Source organism: Bombina bombina, chromosome 6 (genome assembly GCF_027579735.1).
Source record: "Bombina bombina isolate aBomBom1 chromosome 6, aBomBom1.pri, whole genome shotgun sequence".
In the NCBI taxonomy this organism is placed as follows: Eukaryota; Metazoa; Chordata; class Amphibia; order Anura; family Bombinatoridae; genus Bombina; species Bombina bombina.
The window spans coordinates 314341104-314355145 of NC_069504.1; the positions used below are offsets into that span (position 1 = coordinate 314341104).

A 14042-nucleotide genomic window follows, 5' to 3' on the forward strand; every position below is an offset into this window, starting at 1 on the left:
GGCGGTGTCTGAGACCCTCAGTGTTTTACCTCGCCCTTCCAAACATAAGCAAAAGGTTAGACATAGCTCTCCTGCCCAGGGTTCATCAAGTAATTTATTGGATTTATCTGTTTTTCTATTATCCAAGGATGGGTCACTCTCTGAGACTTCAGAGGGGGGACTTTCTAGGTCAGTGTCTGCTACCTCTAGGCCTCCTGCTGCGGAGGAACCAGCCTTTAAATTTAAGATTGAACACTTACGTTTTCTTCTAAAGGAGGTTCTGTCTACATTAGAGGTTCCAGAGGCCAAGCTGCCTGATGAACCTTAATTCCTAAATTAGACAGAGTTTATGAGGACAGGGTTGTGCCATTAACTTTTCCTGTACCTGTAAAAATGGCGAACATTATTAAAATTGAGTGGGATAGAATTGGCTCTTCCTTTTCCCCTTTGTCTTCCTTTAAGAAATTATTCCTGGGCCTGGACACTCAATTGGAGTTGTGGGGTTCCATCCCTAAGGTGTATGGCACTATGTCCATGCTGGCCAAACGTACTACTATCCCTCTGGAGGATAGCTCATCCTTCAAAGAGCCAATGGATAAAAATATGGAAACTTTTCTAAGAAAAATGTTTCAACATATGGGATACTTGTTTCAGCCGGCAGCAGCTGTTGCCTCGGTTGCTAGAGCTGTGGCCTACTGGTGCGACTCCTTAGCGAAATTGATCGAGGTGGAGGGTCCCGTCAACATTATCCAGGAAAGAATTAATGCCTTGAGAATTGCTAATTCTTTTATCTGTGATGCAAACATGCAGATTATTCGCCTAAATGCTAAGGTTTCTCCTTTCCCTTCCTTTTAAGAGAGAGATTTAATTTGGTCCAGGCCTGGACTCCATTATGTCCACGGTTACAGGGGGCAAGGGTGCCTTCCTACCGCAGGATAAGAACAACAAGTCTAAGGGACAAGGCTCTAATTTTCAGACCTTTCATTCTGAGAAATCCCAACAACAGCAGTCCTCCTCTAAGCCTGAGCGAACCAAGAGTACTTGGAAGCTGGCGCGATCCTGGAATAAATCCAAGCAGAGCAAGCAGAAAAGAGGGAAGCCTTTCTGGAGTGCGTGCAGGATCTGTCATTGTCCCAGTTCCTATCACAAAAAGAGGTTTGGGATACTATTTAAACCTGTTTGTGGTCCCAAAGAAGGAGGGGACTTTCCGCCTGATTCTAGACTTAAAGTACTTAAACAAATTTCTAAATGTCCACTCATTCAAAATGGAGACAATAAGGTCCATCATTTCCTTAGTTCAGGAGGGACAGTTCATGACCACTATATATCTGAAGGATGCTTATCTTCACATTCCAATCCACAAGGATCACTTCCAGTTCCTAAGGTTTGCATTCCTGGACCAGCACTTCCAGTTCATTGCACTTCCGTTTGGCCTAGCTACTGCCCCAATGATTTTTACAAAGGTTCTAGGGGCTCTTCTAGCCATTGCCAAAACCCAGGGTATAGCAGAAGCTCCTTACTTGGAAGATATTCTGGTACAAACACCATCTTTTCGTCTGGAGGAAGACCATTTGGAATCCCTTCTCTCTCTTCTTCGATCGCATTGATGGAAGATAAACTTAGAAAATAGTTGTCTTATTCCAAGCACCAGGGTGGAATTCTTGGGTACTATAATAGACTCCATATCCATGAGGATATTTCTAACAGACCAGAGATGTTGTAAGCTAGCTTCGGAATGTCTTTCCCTCCAGACCTCCTTGAGGTCACCTGTATGGAGGTAATTGGTCTCATGGTGTCCAGCATGGACATCATTCCCTTTGCCAGGTTCCATCTCAGACCGTTACAACTGTGCATGCTGAGGCAGTGGAACAGCGATCATTCAGATCTGTCTCAACAGATTTCTCTGGACAGCCAGTCGAGAGAATCACTATTTTGATGGCTCTATCCAGATCATCTGTTCCGAGGGACATCCTTTCTAAGACCATCCTGGTAAATTGTGACTACGGACGAGAGTCTATCAGGATGGGGAGCTGTTTGGGGTGCCAAGAGGACACAGGGCCTGTGGTCTCAGGAGAAAGGCTCCCTCCCGATCAACATTCTGGAAATTCGGCAATCTTCAATGCTCTGAAGGCTTGGCCCCTTCTGGGTTCATCCCGATTTATCAGATTCCAATCAGACAATATAAACTCGATGGCTTACATCAACCATCAAGGGGGGATGAGAAGCTCCCTAGCCATGAGAGAAGTATCTTAGATTCTGGAGTGGGCGGAAGCCCACAGCTGTTCTCTGTCAGTGACAACTGGGAAGCAGATTTTCTCAGCAGACAATCCTTTCATCTGGGGGAATCCGATGTGTTTGCGGAGATATACAACAGGTGGGGGATGCCAGAGATAGATCTCATGGCATCTCGTCTCAATACCAAGCTACCCAGATATGGGTCAAGGTCCAGGGATCCTCAGGCGGAGCTAATAGATACATTAGCTGTGCCTTGAAGGTTCAAGATTATTTATCTTTTTCCACCGTTACAACTCCTTCCTCGTGAAGTGGTTAGCATCAAGCAGGTGCAGGCATCATTGATACTAATTGCTCCATCGTGGCCGCGAGGGACGTGGTTCACGGATCTGGTGGGGATGTCATCTTCTCCTCCATGGAAGTGACCTTGTTGCAGGGATCTGCTGGAACAAGGTCCTTTTTGTTCATCAAAATCTAGATACTCTGAGGCTGACTACATGGAGATTGAATGCTTAGTCTTAGCCAAGTGAGGTTTTTCTGAGAGAGTTATTGATACTCTCATTCAAGCTCGTAAGTTGGTTACTCGTCGAATCTATCATAAGGTGTGGAGAGCCTATTTATTCTGGTGTGAAGAGCGTGGATTCCCCAGGCAAAAAGTTAAGGTTGCCAGGATCCTATGAGAGAAGGGTCTTTTAGCCAGTTCCCTGAGAGGGCAGATTTCGGCCCTGTATGTTTAACTGCACAAGAGGCTCTTGGAGCTTCCTGATGTGCAGTCCTTTGTTAAGGCTCTGATTAGGACCAGACCTGTGTTTAGATCTAAGACTCCTCTCCTTGGAGTCTGAATCTTGTTCTTAAGGTTTTGCAACGTGCTCTGTTTGAGCCTATGCATGAAGTTGACCTTAAATTGTTGTCCTGAAAGGTTCTTTTTCTACTGGCTATTGCTTCTGCACGCAGAGTTTCTGAAATTGCCGCTTTGCAATGTGAGCCTCCTTATCTGGTGTTCCATTCTGATAAGGCTGTCCTACATACTAAGGGTTCCTTCCTAAGGTCGTGTCAGACCGCAACATCAATCAAGAGATTGTTGTTCCTTCCTTGTGTCCTAATCCTTCTTGTTCGACGTTTACTGCATAATTTGGACGTGGTCCTCACCTTGAAGTTCTGTCTTCAGGCTACTAAGGATTTTAGACAAACTTCTTCCTTGTTTGTTTCCTATTCTAAGAGGCGTAAGGGTCAGAAGGTCTCTTCGACCTCCTTATCTTTTTGGTTGAGTAGTGTGACAGCGGGACATAGGCCTCCTCAGAGAATTACAGCTCATTCTACTAGAGCAGTGGCATCCTCTTGGGCCTTCAAGAACGAGGCCTCTATGGATCAGATTTGTAAGGTGGCTACCTGGTCCTCCTTACATACTTTTTCTAAATTTTACAAGTTTGATGTTTTTGCTTCAGCTGAAGCAGCTTTCGGGAGAGAGGTTTTGCAGGCTGGGGTGCCCTCAGATTAGGGTCTGCCTCTCTTTTTGTCCCTCCCGTTATCATTCAGTGTCCTCTAGAGCTTGGGTATAAGTTTCCCAACAGTAAGGAATGATGCTGTGGACTCTCCTTATATTAAGAAGGAAAACATAAATTATGCTTACCAGATAATTTCATTTCCTTCTGTATAAGGAGAGTCCACAGCCCCCATCCATGTTCTCCAATGGGCAGCTCTCTTAATTATATTCTCTTCTGGAACCATTTATAGCCTGATATTTCTCCTACTGTTCCTTGTTCCCTTGGCAGAATGACTGGGGGATGGGGAAGTGGGAGAGGTATTTAAGCTTTTGGCTGGGGTGTCTTTGCCTCCTCCTGGTGGCCAGGTTCAGTATTTCCCAACAGTAAGGAATGATACCGTGGACTCTCCTTATACAGAAGGAAATGAAATTATCTGGTAAGCATAATTTATGTTTTTTAAGGCTTTATACTTACCTTAATGTGCTAACTTTAGTGTAGGTCCTGGGAGTCGAACTGCTAAGCCTTCTGTTAGTGTGGCCAGGGCTCTGGCAAGGATAAGATCAGGTTAGCGCGCTCTCCAGAAGGTGTAAGGATAAGTATGTAGCTAGAGGTAGACTTTTCACCTGTAGCTTTGAAACATTTACATTTGTTAGTTTTAAAATCAACGAAAACCCAATAGTGCAGGAAATGAATGTTTGGGGAAACAAATTTCCTCTATCATTTGTAACGAAAATGTCATCTGAAACAAAACTTTTGTTCCTGCACATGTCCAGTGGTCAACTACTTTCCCAAATTATTAGTTTTTTTCAGGGAGGGTAAAATGGCAAGTTCTGCCTAAGATATGTGGGGGTATTTTAATATTGTGTTTATATTTTAGGCATAACTTAACAGAGAAAGGGCATTTGGCAGATTTTGGTAGATTCAAAACTTCAAAAGAGAAATAAAAAAACTGAAAAATTGTGTGCTATGAAAGTATTATGTGGTTAATTCATAGGAGCCATAATTGTAAACCAGTATATTGGAATTGTCAGTGGACTGATCATCCATTTCAAAACATTGTCACTACAGACACCTACAGACACTCTTGTTATGTTACACTATGATCCAAAACAGCAACAGTTTTGTTTGCTCTTCAAGAGTAGTACATGCCTCAAACACAATGCAATGTAGGTAAGATAACATAAAGAGATAGGGACATGCACACCAAACTTGTAGATGATTTTTACAATGCATTTTCTGCTATACTGAATAGAAAATAACTGCGTGAGTACTACTCAATAAATGCATTGATACGTAAACAAACAAAATAAAAATGTTCTCACTTTATTTGCCATCCAGAGTAGGTTTGCTGCATAAATCAGTTATAAGCAATGTCTTTATTGGCAGCACCTAAATCGTCAAATGGATACAGTACTGCTGACTCAGTTTTGTCTGGCATTAAAAGTATTTTTCTGTGAGCAAAATGTCACAAGACAAAGGCCCCTCCTAGTGTGATATAGTAGATACAGGAGGAGTGAGTAGATAAGATATGGATACTCACAAGTGAAGCAGCACCAAATTGTGCTAAGTCAGGCAGACTGGGAACTTGCAGTGTCTCAGCTCACTGGCCCAGCATGAGTACCGGTATCCCAGGTGTCCTCAGTGGAAATAATAAGCTCAGACTCTCAAGTGAAATTGCAATTGTCACAATTTAATAAAAAAACATATAAACAGAGATCAACATATATGTGTCTGATATTAAAAACACAGAAAGCAACGCGTTTCTCAGATCTCTATCTGTTTCATCAGGCTTCTGTTAACTAAGTGAGAGTTCTGACTTAAATACAACCAATCCTAATTTTCTAAAGAGTGACACACCTCCTCAGGTGTGTGTGTGCATAATTAATCCAATTAGTGCTGACATCATGCAAAACTGCAAGAGTCTTCACATTATTGATGTTATAGTAAACAATCATTGCAAATACATATCATTATAACATTTACTGACAACTCCAGGTACCTTAATGTGGATATCATGTCACCTTAATAATATCATATTTCATTTGTTTTATTGAAATTTGCCCCTAATAGTGTAAGATTATGGAATCAAATCCAATCCTCTTTTCAAGGATGTTGTCATTTCTCCTTTTAATAGTGACATTTATATGTAAGAATGGAAGGTGCTTTTAATATTATATGATCTGTGTAACACTAGTCCTTAGATCCATATAATTTATTAGTATATACATATATTGGTTTCTTAGCAACAAAACAACAACAAAATGATCCGTTTAAATACCAAAGTCCCAACAATGAGGGTAACCCATATATCACCCACAAGAGTTTAGGTGATTCTATTTAGCGTATTAATGGTTAGATGAAAACTCTTTACTAACTTGATGATCATTGTAACTCACATTGTGTATTACTTTATGGTGTATATTCCAAAATAGTGAGGTGTATAATATGAACACTTTACTAACTTGATCGATGTGTGCCACATTGTATATTACCTTACGGAGTAAATTCCCAAATAGTGATTGCATACCCACAGGCCATTCAAGTCTATTATTAAACACGGAGATTGCTTCCTTATTCATCATACTCTGGGTCATTTGACTCGTTAGCAGTCAAGCCTATTGTTAAACACGGAGATTACTTCCATATTCGTCATACTGCAAGTCATTTGACTCGTTAGCGGTCCTGTCCTATTACAGCACAAGTAGTCCGATTACTACGGACTAGTATAAACCTAACCTAATCCTATTACAGCTCAAATCATACTATAAATAAGAAATCGTGTTAACCAATCCTAAGCACTTGGTAGTGATCAAAGTTACCAACCCATATGTGGAGAGCCTATGTCCGATTGTGATATGTTAATATATCATGGCCGGTAACTATTAAAACATTCATACATAAGTGAATGAGTCACATACATAATTTATAATACCTATACTCAATTTGTGTGGATATATATTAAAGTGATCCCATCTTTAACTGTCGATGTAGGAAAATACATATAATAATAATAAAAAAAGGAAATATAAACAGCATGTCATCCTGAACTATGTGAAGATTGCTTTTTTATTAGTGTGAATCCATCTTAAGGAAATATATCTAAGTTGAGATATAGTATATATAATATAAAAAAAGGAAGGACTGGTGTTACACAGATCATATAACATTAAAAGCACCTTCCATTCTTACATATACATTTCACAATTAAAAGGAGAAATGACAATATCCTTGAAAAGAGGATTGGGTTTGATTCCATAATCTTACACTATTAGGGGCTAATTTCAATAAAACAAATGAAAGATGATATTATTATGGTGACATGATATCCACATTAAGGTACCTGGAGTTGTCAGTAAATGTTATAATGATATCTATTTGTAATGATTGTTTACTATAACATCAATAATGTGAAGACTCTTGCAGTTTTGCATGATGTTGGCACTAATTGGATAACTATGCACACACCTGAGGAGGTGTGTCACTCTTTAGAAAATTAGGATTGGTCGTTGGTTGTATTTAAGTCAGAACTTTAACTTGAGAGTCTTAGCTTATTATTTCCACTGAGGACACCTGGGATACCGGTACTCATGCTGGGCCAGTGAGCTGGGTCACTGCAAGTTCCCAGTCTGCCTGACTTAGCACAATTTGGTGCTGCTTCACTTGTGAGTATCCATATCTTATCTACTCACTCCTCCTGTATCTACTATATCACACTAGGAGGGGCCTTTGTCTTGTGATTTTTTTGTTCACAGAAAATGCTTTCACCAAGACGGAATATTGTGACAAGGAGCTGACTCCCATCGGATGTGATCCTATTTGTGACCCTCCATCTACCTGAATGATCAATTAGGATTACCATCAATAAAGGACTTGCTTTCCTTGTATCCATCTATGGACTGACATCCAGAAACAGCTAAGATTCATTAGGACTTTTTGTCCACTTTTCTGTTTTGTCATTAGACACAATTGAGGCTCTATTTTGTTGTACATTATTTGTATTTTGTGTTTTTTACTTATACTGTGGATAGATTTATTTATATACATCTATATTTGCTATAACTTGCCCATTGCGCCCCCTAGAGTTGATACACAGCTTGTGTTTGAACTTAATAGGAGAAACTTTTGGCAATAAAAGGATACTTCTTTCTTTGTACAAGAAGAGACTGGATTAACAGACACCTAGATTACAAGTTTTGAGCGCTATAGGGAAAATAAAGAATGCCCCAAAAGTGGCGTTATTTAATTCCCTATAGCGCTGCCATTACAAGTTTAAAAAAACACTGCTTGTGCGGGCGATATGGAGATTTTAAGCTCCATACCGCTCCCAAAACAAGTGCTGTGTTTGACGTGCTCCTGCACGCTTTCCCCATAGACATCAATAGGGAGAGCCGGCAAAAAAAAAGTCTAACACTTGCGATCGCGGAATAAAAAGCTCCGTAACACAGCCCCATTGATGTCTATTGTTAAAATAAAAGACAGTTTAAACCTAACATAAACCCCACGTCTAAACACCCCTAATCTGCTGACCCTGACATCGCCGACACCTGCCTACAGTTATTAACCCCAAATCTGCCGCTCCAGATATCGCTGCCACCTAAATAAAGCTATTAACCCCTAAACCGCCAGTCCCCCACATCGCAACAACCTAAATTAAACTATTAACCCCTAACCCTAATGTAACCGTAACCCTAACACCCCCTAACTTTAACATAATTAAAAAAGATCTAAATTAAACTTACAATTATTAACTAAATAATACCTATTAACCCTTAAACCACCAGCCCCCCACATTGCAACAACCTAAATTAAACTATATTAACCCCTAAACCTAACCCTAACGTAACCCTAACACCCCCTAACTTTAACATAATCTAAATTAAAGTTTCTATTATTAACTAAATAATACCTATTTAAAACTAAATACATACTTACCTGTAAAATAAAACCTAAGCTAGCTACAATATAACTAATAGTTATATTGTAGCTAGCTTAGGTTTTATTTTTATTTCACAGGTAAGTTTGTATTTATTTTAACTAGGTAGACTAGTTAGTAAATAGTTATTAACTATTTAATAAATACCTAGTTAAAATAAATACAAACTTACCTGTGAAATAAAACCTAAGCTACCTTACACTAAAACCTAACATTACAAAAAATAAAAAACACTAAAATCACAAAAAATAAAAAAACTTACCATTACAAAAAATAAAAAAACCTTCCATTAAAAAAAAACAAAAAACGAAATTATCCAAAAAAATAAAGATTATTACTATTCTAATACCATTTAAAAAAAAAAAAAAAACACTCCGCAAAATAAAAAAGCATAATTGAGAATAAACTACCAAGGGCCCTTTTGGGGGGCCCTTAAAATGGCCTTTTGTAGGGCATTGCCCTGAGATAAACAACTATTTTGCTCCAAAAAAAATGCAAACACCCCTAACACTATACAAACCCCCACCCCCCAAACTACCAAGGGCCCTTAAAAGGGTCTTTTGAAGGGAATTGCCCTGAGATAAACAGCTCTTTTGCTTAAAAAAAAATACAAACACCCCTAACACTATACAAACCCCCCACCCCCCAAATTACCAAGGGCCCTTAAAACGGCCTTTTGTAGGGCATTGCCCTGAGATAAACAGCTCTTTTGCTAAAAAAACAAAACAAAATGATCAAAAATAAAAAAAATCCTATTCTAATACCCATAAAAAAACCACCCCAAAATAAAAAAACTAATCTAGAATAAAATACCAATGGCCCTTTAAACGGCCTTTTGTAGGGAATTGCCCTAAAGATATCGGCTCTTTTATTGAAAAAAAATTACAAAGACCCACTAACATTACAAACCCCCACCCCCCCAAACCCACAAAATAAAAAAAAAACTATTTAAAAAACCTAAGCTACCCATTGTCCTGAAAAGGGCATTTGTATGGGCATTGCTCTTAAAAGGGCATTTAGCTCCTTTACTGCCCAGACCCTAAACTAAAAAATAAAACCCACCCAATAAACTGTTAAGAAAGCCTAACACTAACCCCCTGACGATCCACTTACAGTTTTTGAAGTCCCGCTTGAACGATCTTCATCACAGCGAATTCTTCATCCAGGCAGCCTCTTCGATCTTCATCCCGGCGGCGACGTCCTGATCCAAGCAGCGAGAAGTCTTCATCCAGACGGCCTCTTCAATCTTCATCCAGACGGCATCTTCTATCTTTATCCGGGAGGCGCAGAGCGAGTCCATCCTGAAGACATCCAGCGCAGAGCATCCTCTTCATATGGTCGCCGCCGTACACTGAATATTTAATGCAAGGGACGCGATTCAATATGGCGTCCCTTGCATTCCTATTGGCTGAAAATTTTGAATCGGCCAATAGGAATTAGGGCTGCTAAAATCCTATTGGCTGTTCAATTCGAATTAGCCAATAGAATGAGAGCTGCCTTAATCCTATTGGCTGATTTGAATAGCCAATAGGATTTTAGCAACCCTAATTCCTATTGGCTGATTCAAATTTTCAGCCAATAGGAATGCAAGGGATGCCATCTTGAATCTTCAACTGTAAGTGGATCGTCAGGGGGTTAGTGTTAGGCTTTTTTAATGGTTTATTGGGTGGGTTTTATTTTTTAGTTTAGGGTCTGGGCAGTAAAAGAGCTAAATGCCCTTTTAAGGACAATTCCCATACAAATGCCCTTTTCAGGGCAATGGGTAGCTTAGGTTTTTTTAGAATTAGGTTTTTTATTTTGGGGGGTTGGTTGGGTGGTGGGTTTTACTGTTGGGGGGTCTTTGTGTGTTTTTTTTACGGGTAAAATAGCTAATATCTTTGGGGCAATGCCCCACAAAAGGCCATTTTAAGGGCCATTGGTAGTTTATTGTAGGCTAGTTTTTTTCATTTTGGGTGGGCTTTTTTATTTTGATAGAGCTATTTTTTTTATTTTATATTTTTTTGTAATTTAGTGTTTGTTTTTGTAACTTAGATAGTTTGTAATTTTTAGAATAGGGTTAGGATTTTTTTAATGTGTATTTTAGTTTTATTTAATTGGTACAAACTAATTTTATAAAGTTAGGGTGGCGTTAGGTTTAGGGTTACTAGTTTAAATTAGTTTATTGCGATGTGGGGGGCTTTCGGGTTTAGGGGTTAATAGGTTTATTATAGTGGCTTGTGGTTTAGGGCTTAATAACTTTAGTATAGCGAGGGTGATTTGGGCGGACGGCAGAATAGGGGTTAATAATATTTAAATAGTGTTTGCGATGTGGGAGGGCGGTGGTTTAGGGGTTTATAACTTTAGTATAGTGGTGACAATGTCGGGGAGCGGCGAAATAGGGGTTAATAAAAATTTTTAGTTGCGCCAATGTCGGGAGCGGCAGATTATGGGTTAATCAATTTATTATAGTGTTTGCGATGCGGGAGGGCCTCGGATTAAGGGTTAATAAGTAGTTTGAGTGTTTAGTGTACTTTGTAACAGTTTAGTTATGAGTTTTATGTTACAGCTTTGTAGTGTAAAATTCATAACTACTGACTTTAGATGGCGGTACGGATCTTGTTGTTTTAGGGTGTATAATGCTCACTTTTTAGCCATACCGCAAAACTCGTAATACCGGTGCTATGGGAGTCCCATGAAAAAACTTCATTTTTACAAGTGCGGTACTGACGTTGCGTTACAGGCTAAAAGGTTACAGCTATACCGACAAGACTTTTAATAGCTGCGGTGCTGTTTTAACACTGAAAATGCCATATTTTCAGCATTACGAGCCGCAACGCAAAACTTGCAATCTAGGTGAGAGTGAAGATAGTAAAGATTTAGTGTGGGTATTTTGTAGAGCACAATGGAGAGAATGTATTGCAACAGATAAGGAGGCAAATGACACATACTATCTTCCTCCAGAGCATGTTAAAGGGACAGTCTACTTTAAAATTGCTATTGTTTTAAAAGATAGATAATCCCTTTATCACCCATTCTCCAGTTTTGCATAACCAACACAGTTATATTAATATACTTTTTACCTCTATAATGACCTTGTATCTAAGCCCCTACAGGCCACCCCATATCTCATTGTTTTTTGTTTTTAGCTTTTTACAATCTTGCATTTTAGCCAATTATTGCTGTTTTTTGTGATCCCTTTATCATTCTCCTCTTTAGTCAGCACAGTGTTATCTATATGGCACACTTATGTCTGGCTGTAGTGCATGATTGTAAAAACCTAAAAAAACATTGAGACAAGAAGCACTCTGCAGGGGCTTAGAAACAGGCAATCTTAGAGTTTATAATGTGTATTAATGTAACAATGTTGGTTATGTAAAGCTGGGGCATTGGAAGTAAAAATCAAGTAGTCTGTCCCTTTAAGAAGTCTGCATGTGTCTTGTATATTGCTAGTAGCTGCCTACCACAATCATAGTAGCTAATAGTAATACTTTTGGAGGAAAATTGGTCCTGTACAAATTATTAAACCATAAAAAACCAATGATGGTATTTTTTTTACTTCTTTGCACATGTTGGAGATCATCTACAAAATACTATTTATGTATATAGAAATTGAAATGCAAATAATTATTGATTATTGCATTTTAGTCTAGTTTGTGTCCCACTTTAGAATACTACTTTTTAATCTATGAGTGCCCAGTATAAGGCATATGAAAACCTACTTCATTGTATTGTTTTCTATGATCTTTGGTAAATGTCCAGTTTGTCTTTTTCTGCACCGTATTTCTGTATCATTCACACTGTGTTGGTTTGAATTAACCCATTGTTTGCTCGCCTTAATATTTTGCTTAATGTGTCCATAGTTCGTGCTGCTATTAATTTGTTTTTTTACTGCCTTTCTACACTAATGATGCATGATTTGAGAAAGCTAATGCGCAGGTATATCCAGGCCTTTAACATTAGAGATTGCTATTGGGGCCATCAAATTGTGTGGATTACACAATGATGTGAAATATTCACAAAACATTCTTGCCCTGTTTTCTATGAAAACTATGTCAAATATTACATTGCATACAAACTACAAAGCTAAATTTTTCTAACCATTGACTATTTTTTTAGATTACTATTTGATATAAAATAAAAATAAATGTCAAATCCATCTTTTGATTTTAGGATCGACTTGCAGACGAAATTGAAAAACTGAGGGCTGAGCTTGACCAGTTGAAAATACGGACTGGATCATTAATAGAAACAACATTAACAAGGTACTTTTAACATAGCATTTCAAAATTAATTAAGAGCCTTTCAGAAAAGCATAAAAAGATTTAAAAGTAGATAAACTCAGTTTGTTTGTTTTTTTGAGCCAAGTATTAGTAATAACTGCAACATGATAGGTTGAATTAAATAAGTCATTTTAGAGCTGTTATTTCCTTTTTCTAAATAAATAGAAATGACTAGAATACTAATATACTTAAGCCGAGCTCCTATGCAAACTGCTGCTGGTAATGACAGAACCTTAGCATATTAACAGCCCCGTTACTGTCAATAGCAGCAGGTCAGAAATCACACTCAAAAGTGACTCAAGCACTGCAGAACCTTTAATTATTAATAATGACTTTCTATAAGAGTCTCTAGAACATAAAAGGGACACTATCCTATGACTGTCATTATTATGTGCAGCAGCCAGTATTGCTCCCACTGACACATTTGTGTCTGTGACACCTAAAACCCTTGGTATACTTGTTATTAGCTATTGTACAACTGCTTTTAGGCAAACAAAAATAACTGTTAAATATACAAAAGAAATGATCCACAATTAGTTAACCCACCATCACCTCAGTATAACTAGCCTAGCCACTGTCCTACTGATTCCACTACAAATGTTAATTGTAACCACACCTGCCTCTACTGTTATCAACAATAATCCCAAAATATGCTCACCATAAACAAAATGTCTGATATTTCCTCATTGCTACTATCCTTAGTAAGATCTCCACATCAAAACAACTATGTGATTATCCATTGCAACCCACTAAATCTAACACTTAATTCCCAATGTTTTTCATTTTATAATAAATAAGCCCTAAATGCCCATAAAATCCCAAACTGAAGTACAGCTGAAGAGTCTTCTTTCTTTAGCCACTTCGAGGTCAACAACAGTCCTTCTTTACAGCCTGGGCCTTCTCTTGATACTTCCTATTTATAATTTCAATATCAGTAATTGTTTTGTTTATAGACTAAAGACTAGGCTAAAGACGGGCAGACTTGCTGTTAAAATTGACCATATCTCCATACTTCCAATTGAGATATGCCATGTGTGATAGTAAAGGGGGCAGTTAATGTCAGCAGTTCTTGCACTGTCATTAGGGGTAACTGATAGGTTAACTGAGGGTCACTTGTTTCCATTTAATGGAGATATACTGGCAAGTTAGCATTAT

The 14042-nt window shown here is 38.5% G+C and overlaps 1 protein-coding gene across 1 annotated transcript in view; it reads left to right on the top strand.

The window, feature by feature from the left end:
- The window catches only part of PPFIA2 (PTPRF interacting protein alpha 2), a 728675-nt gene that overhangs the window by 461775 nt on the left and 252858 nt on the right, over positions 1 to 14042 (top strand). Inside the window, exon 12 of the mRNA XM_053716934.1 lies at positions 12778 to 12869. Coding sequence (XP_053572909.1) covers positions 12778 to 12869 — 92 coding nt within the window. The remainder of the gene's footprint in view (positions 1 to 12777; positions 12870 to 14042) is intronic.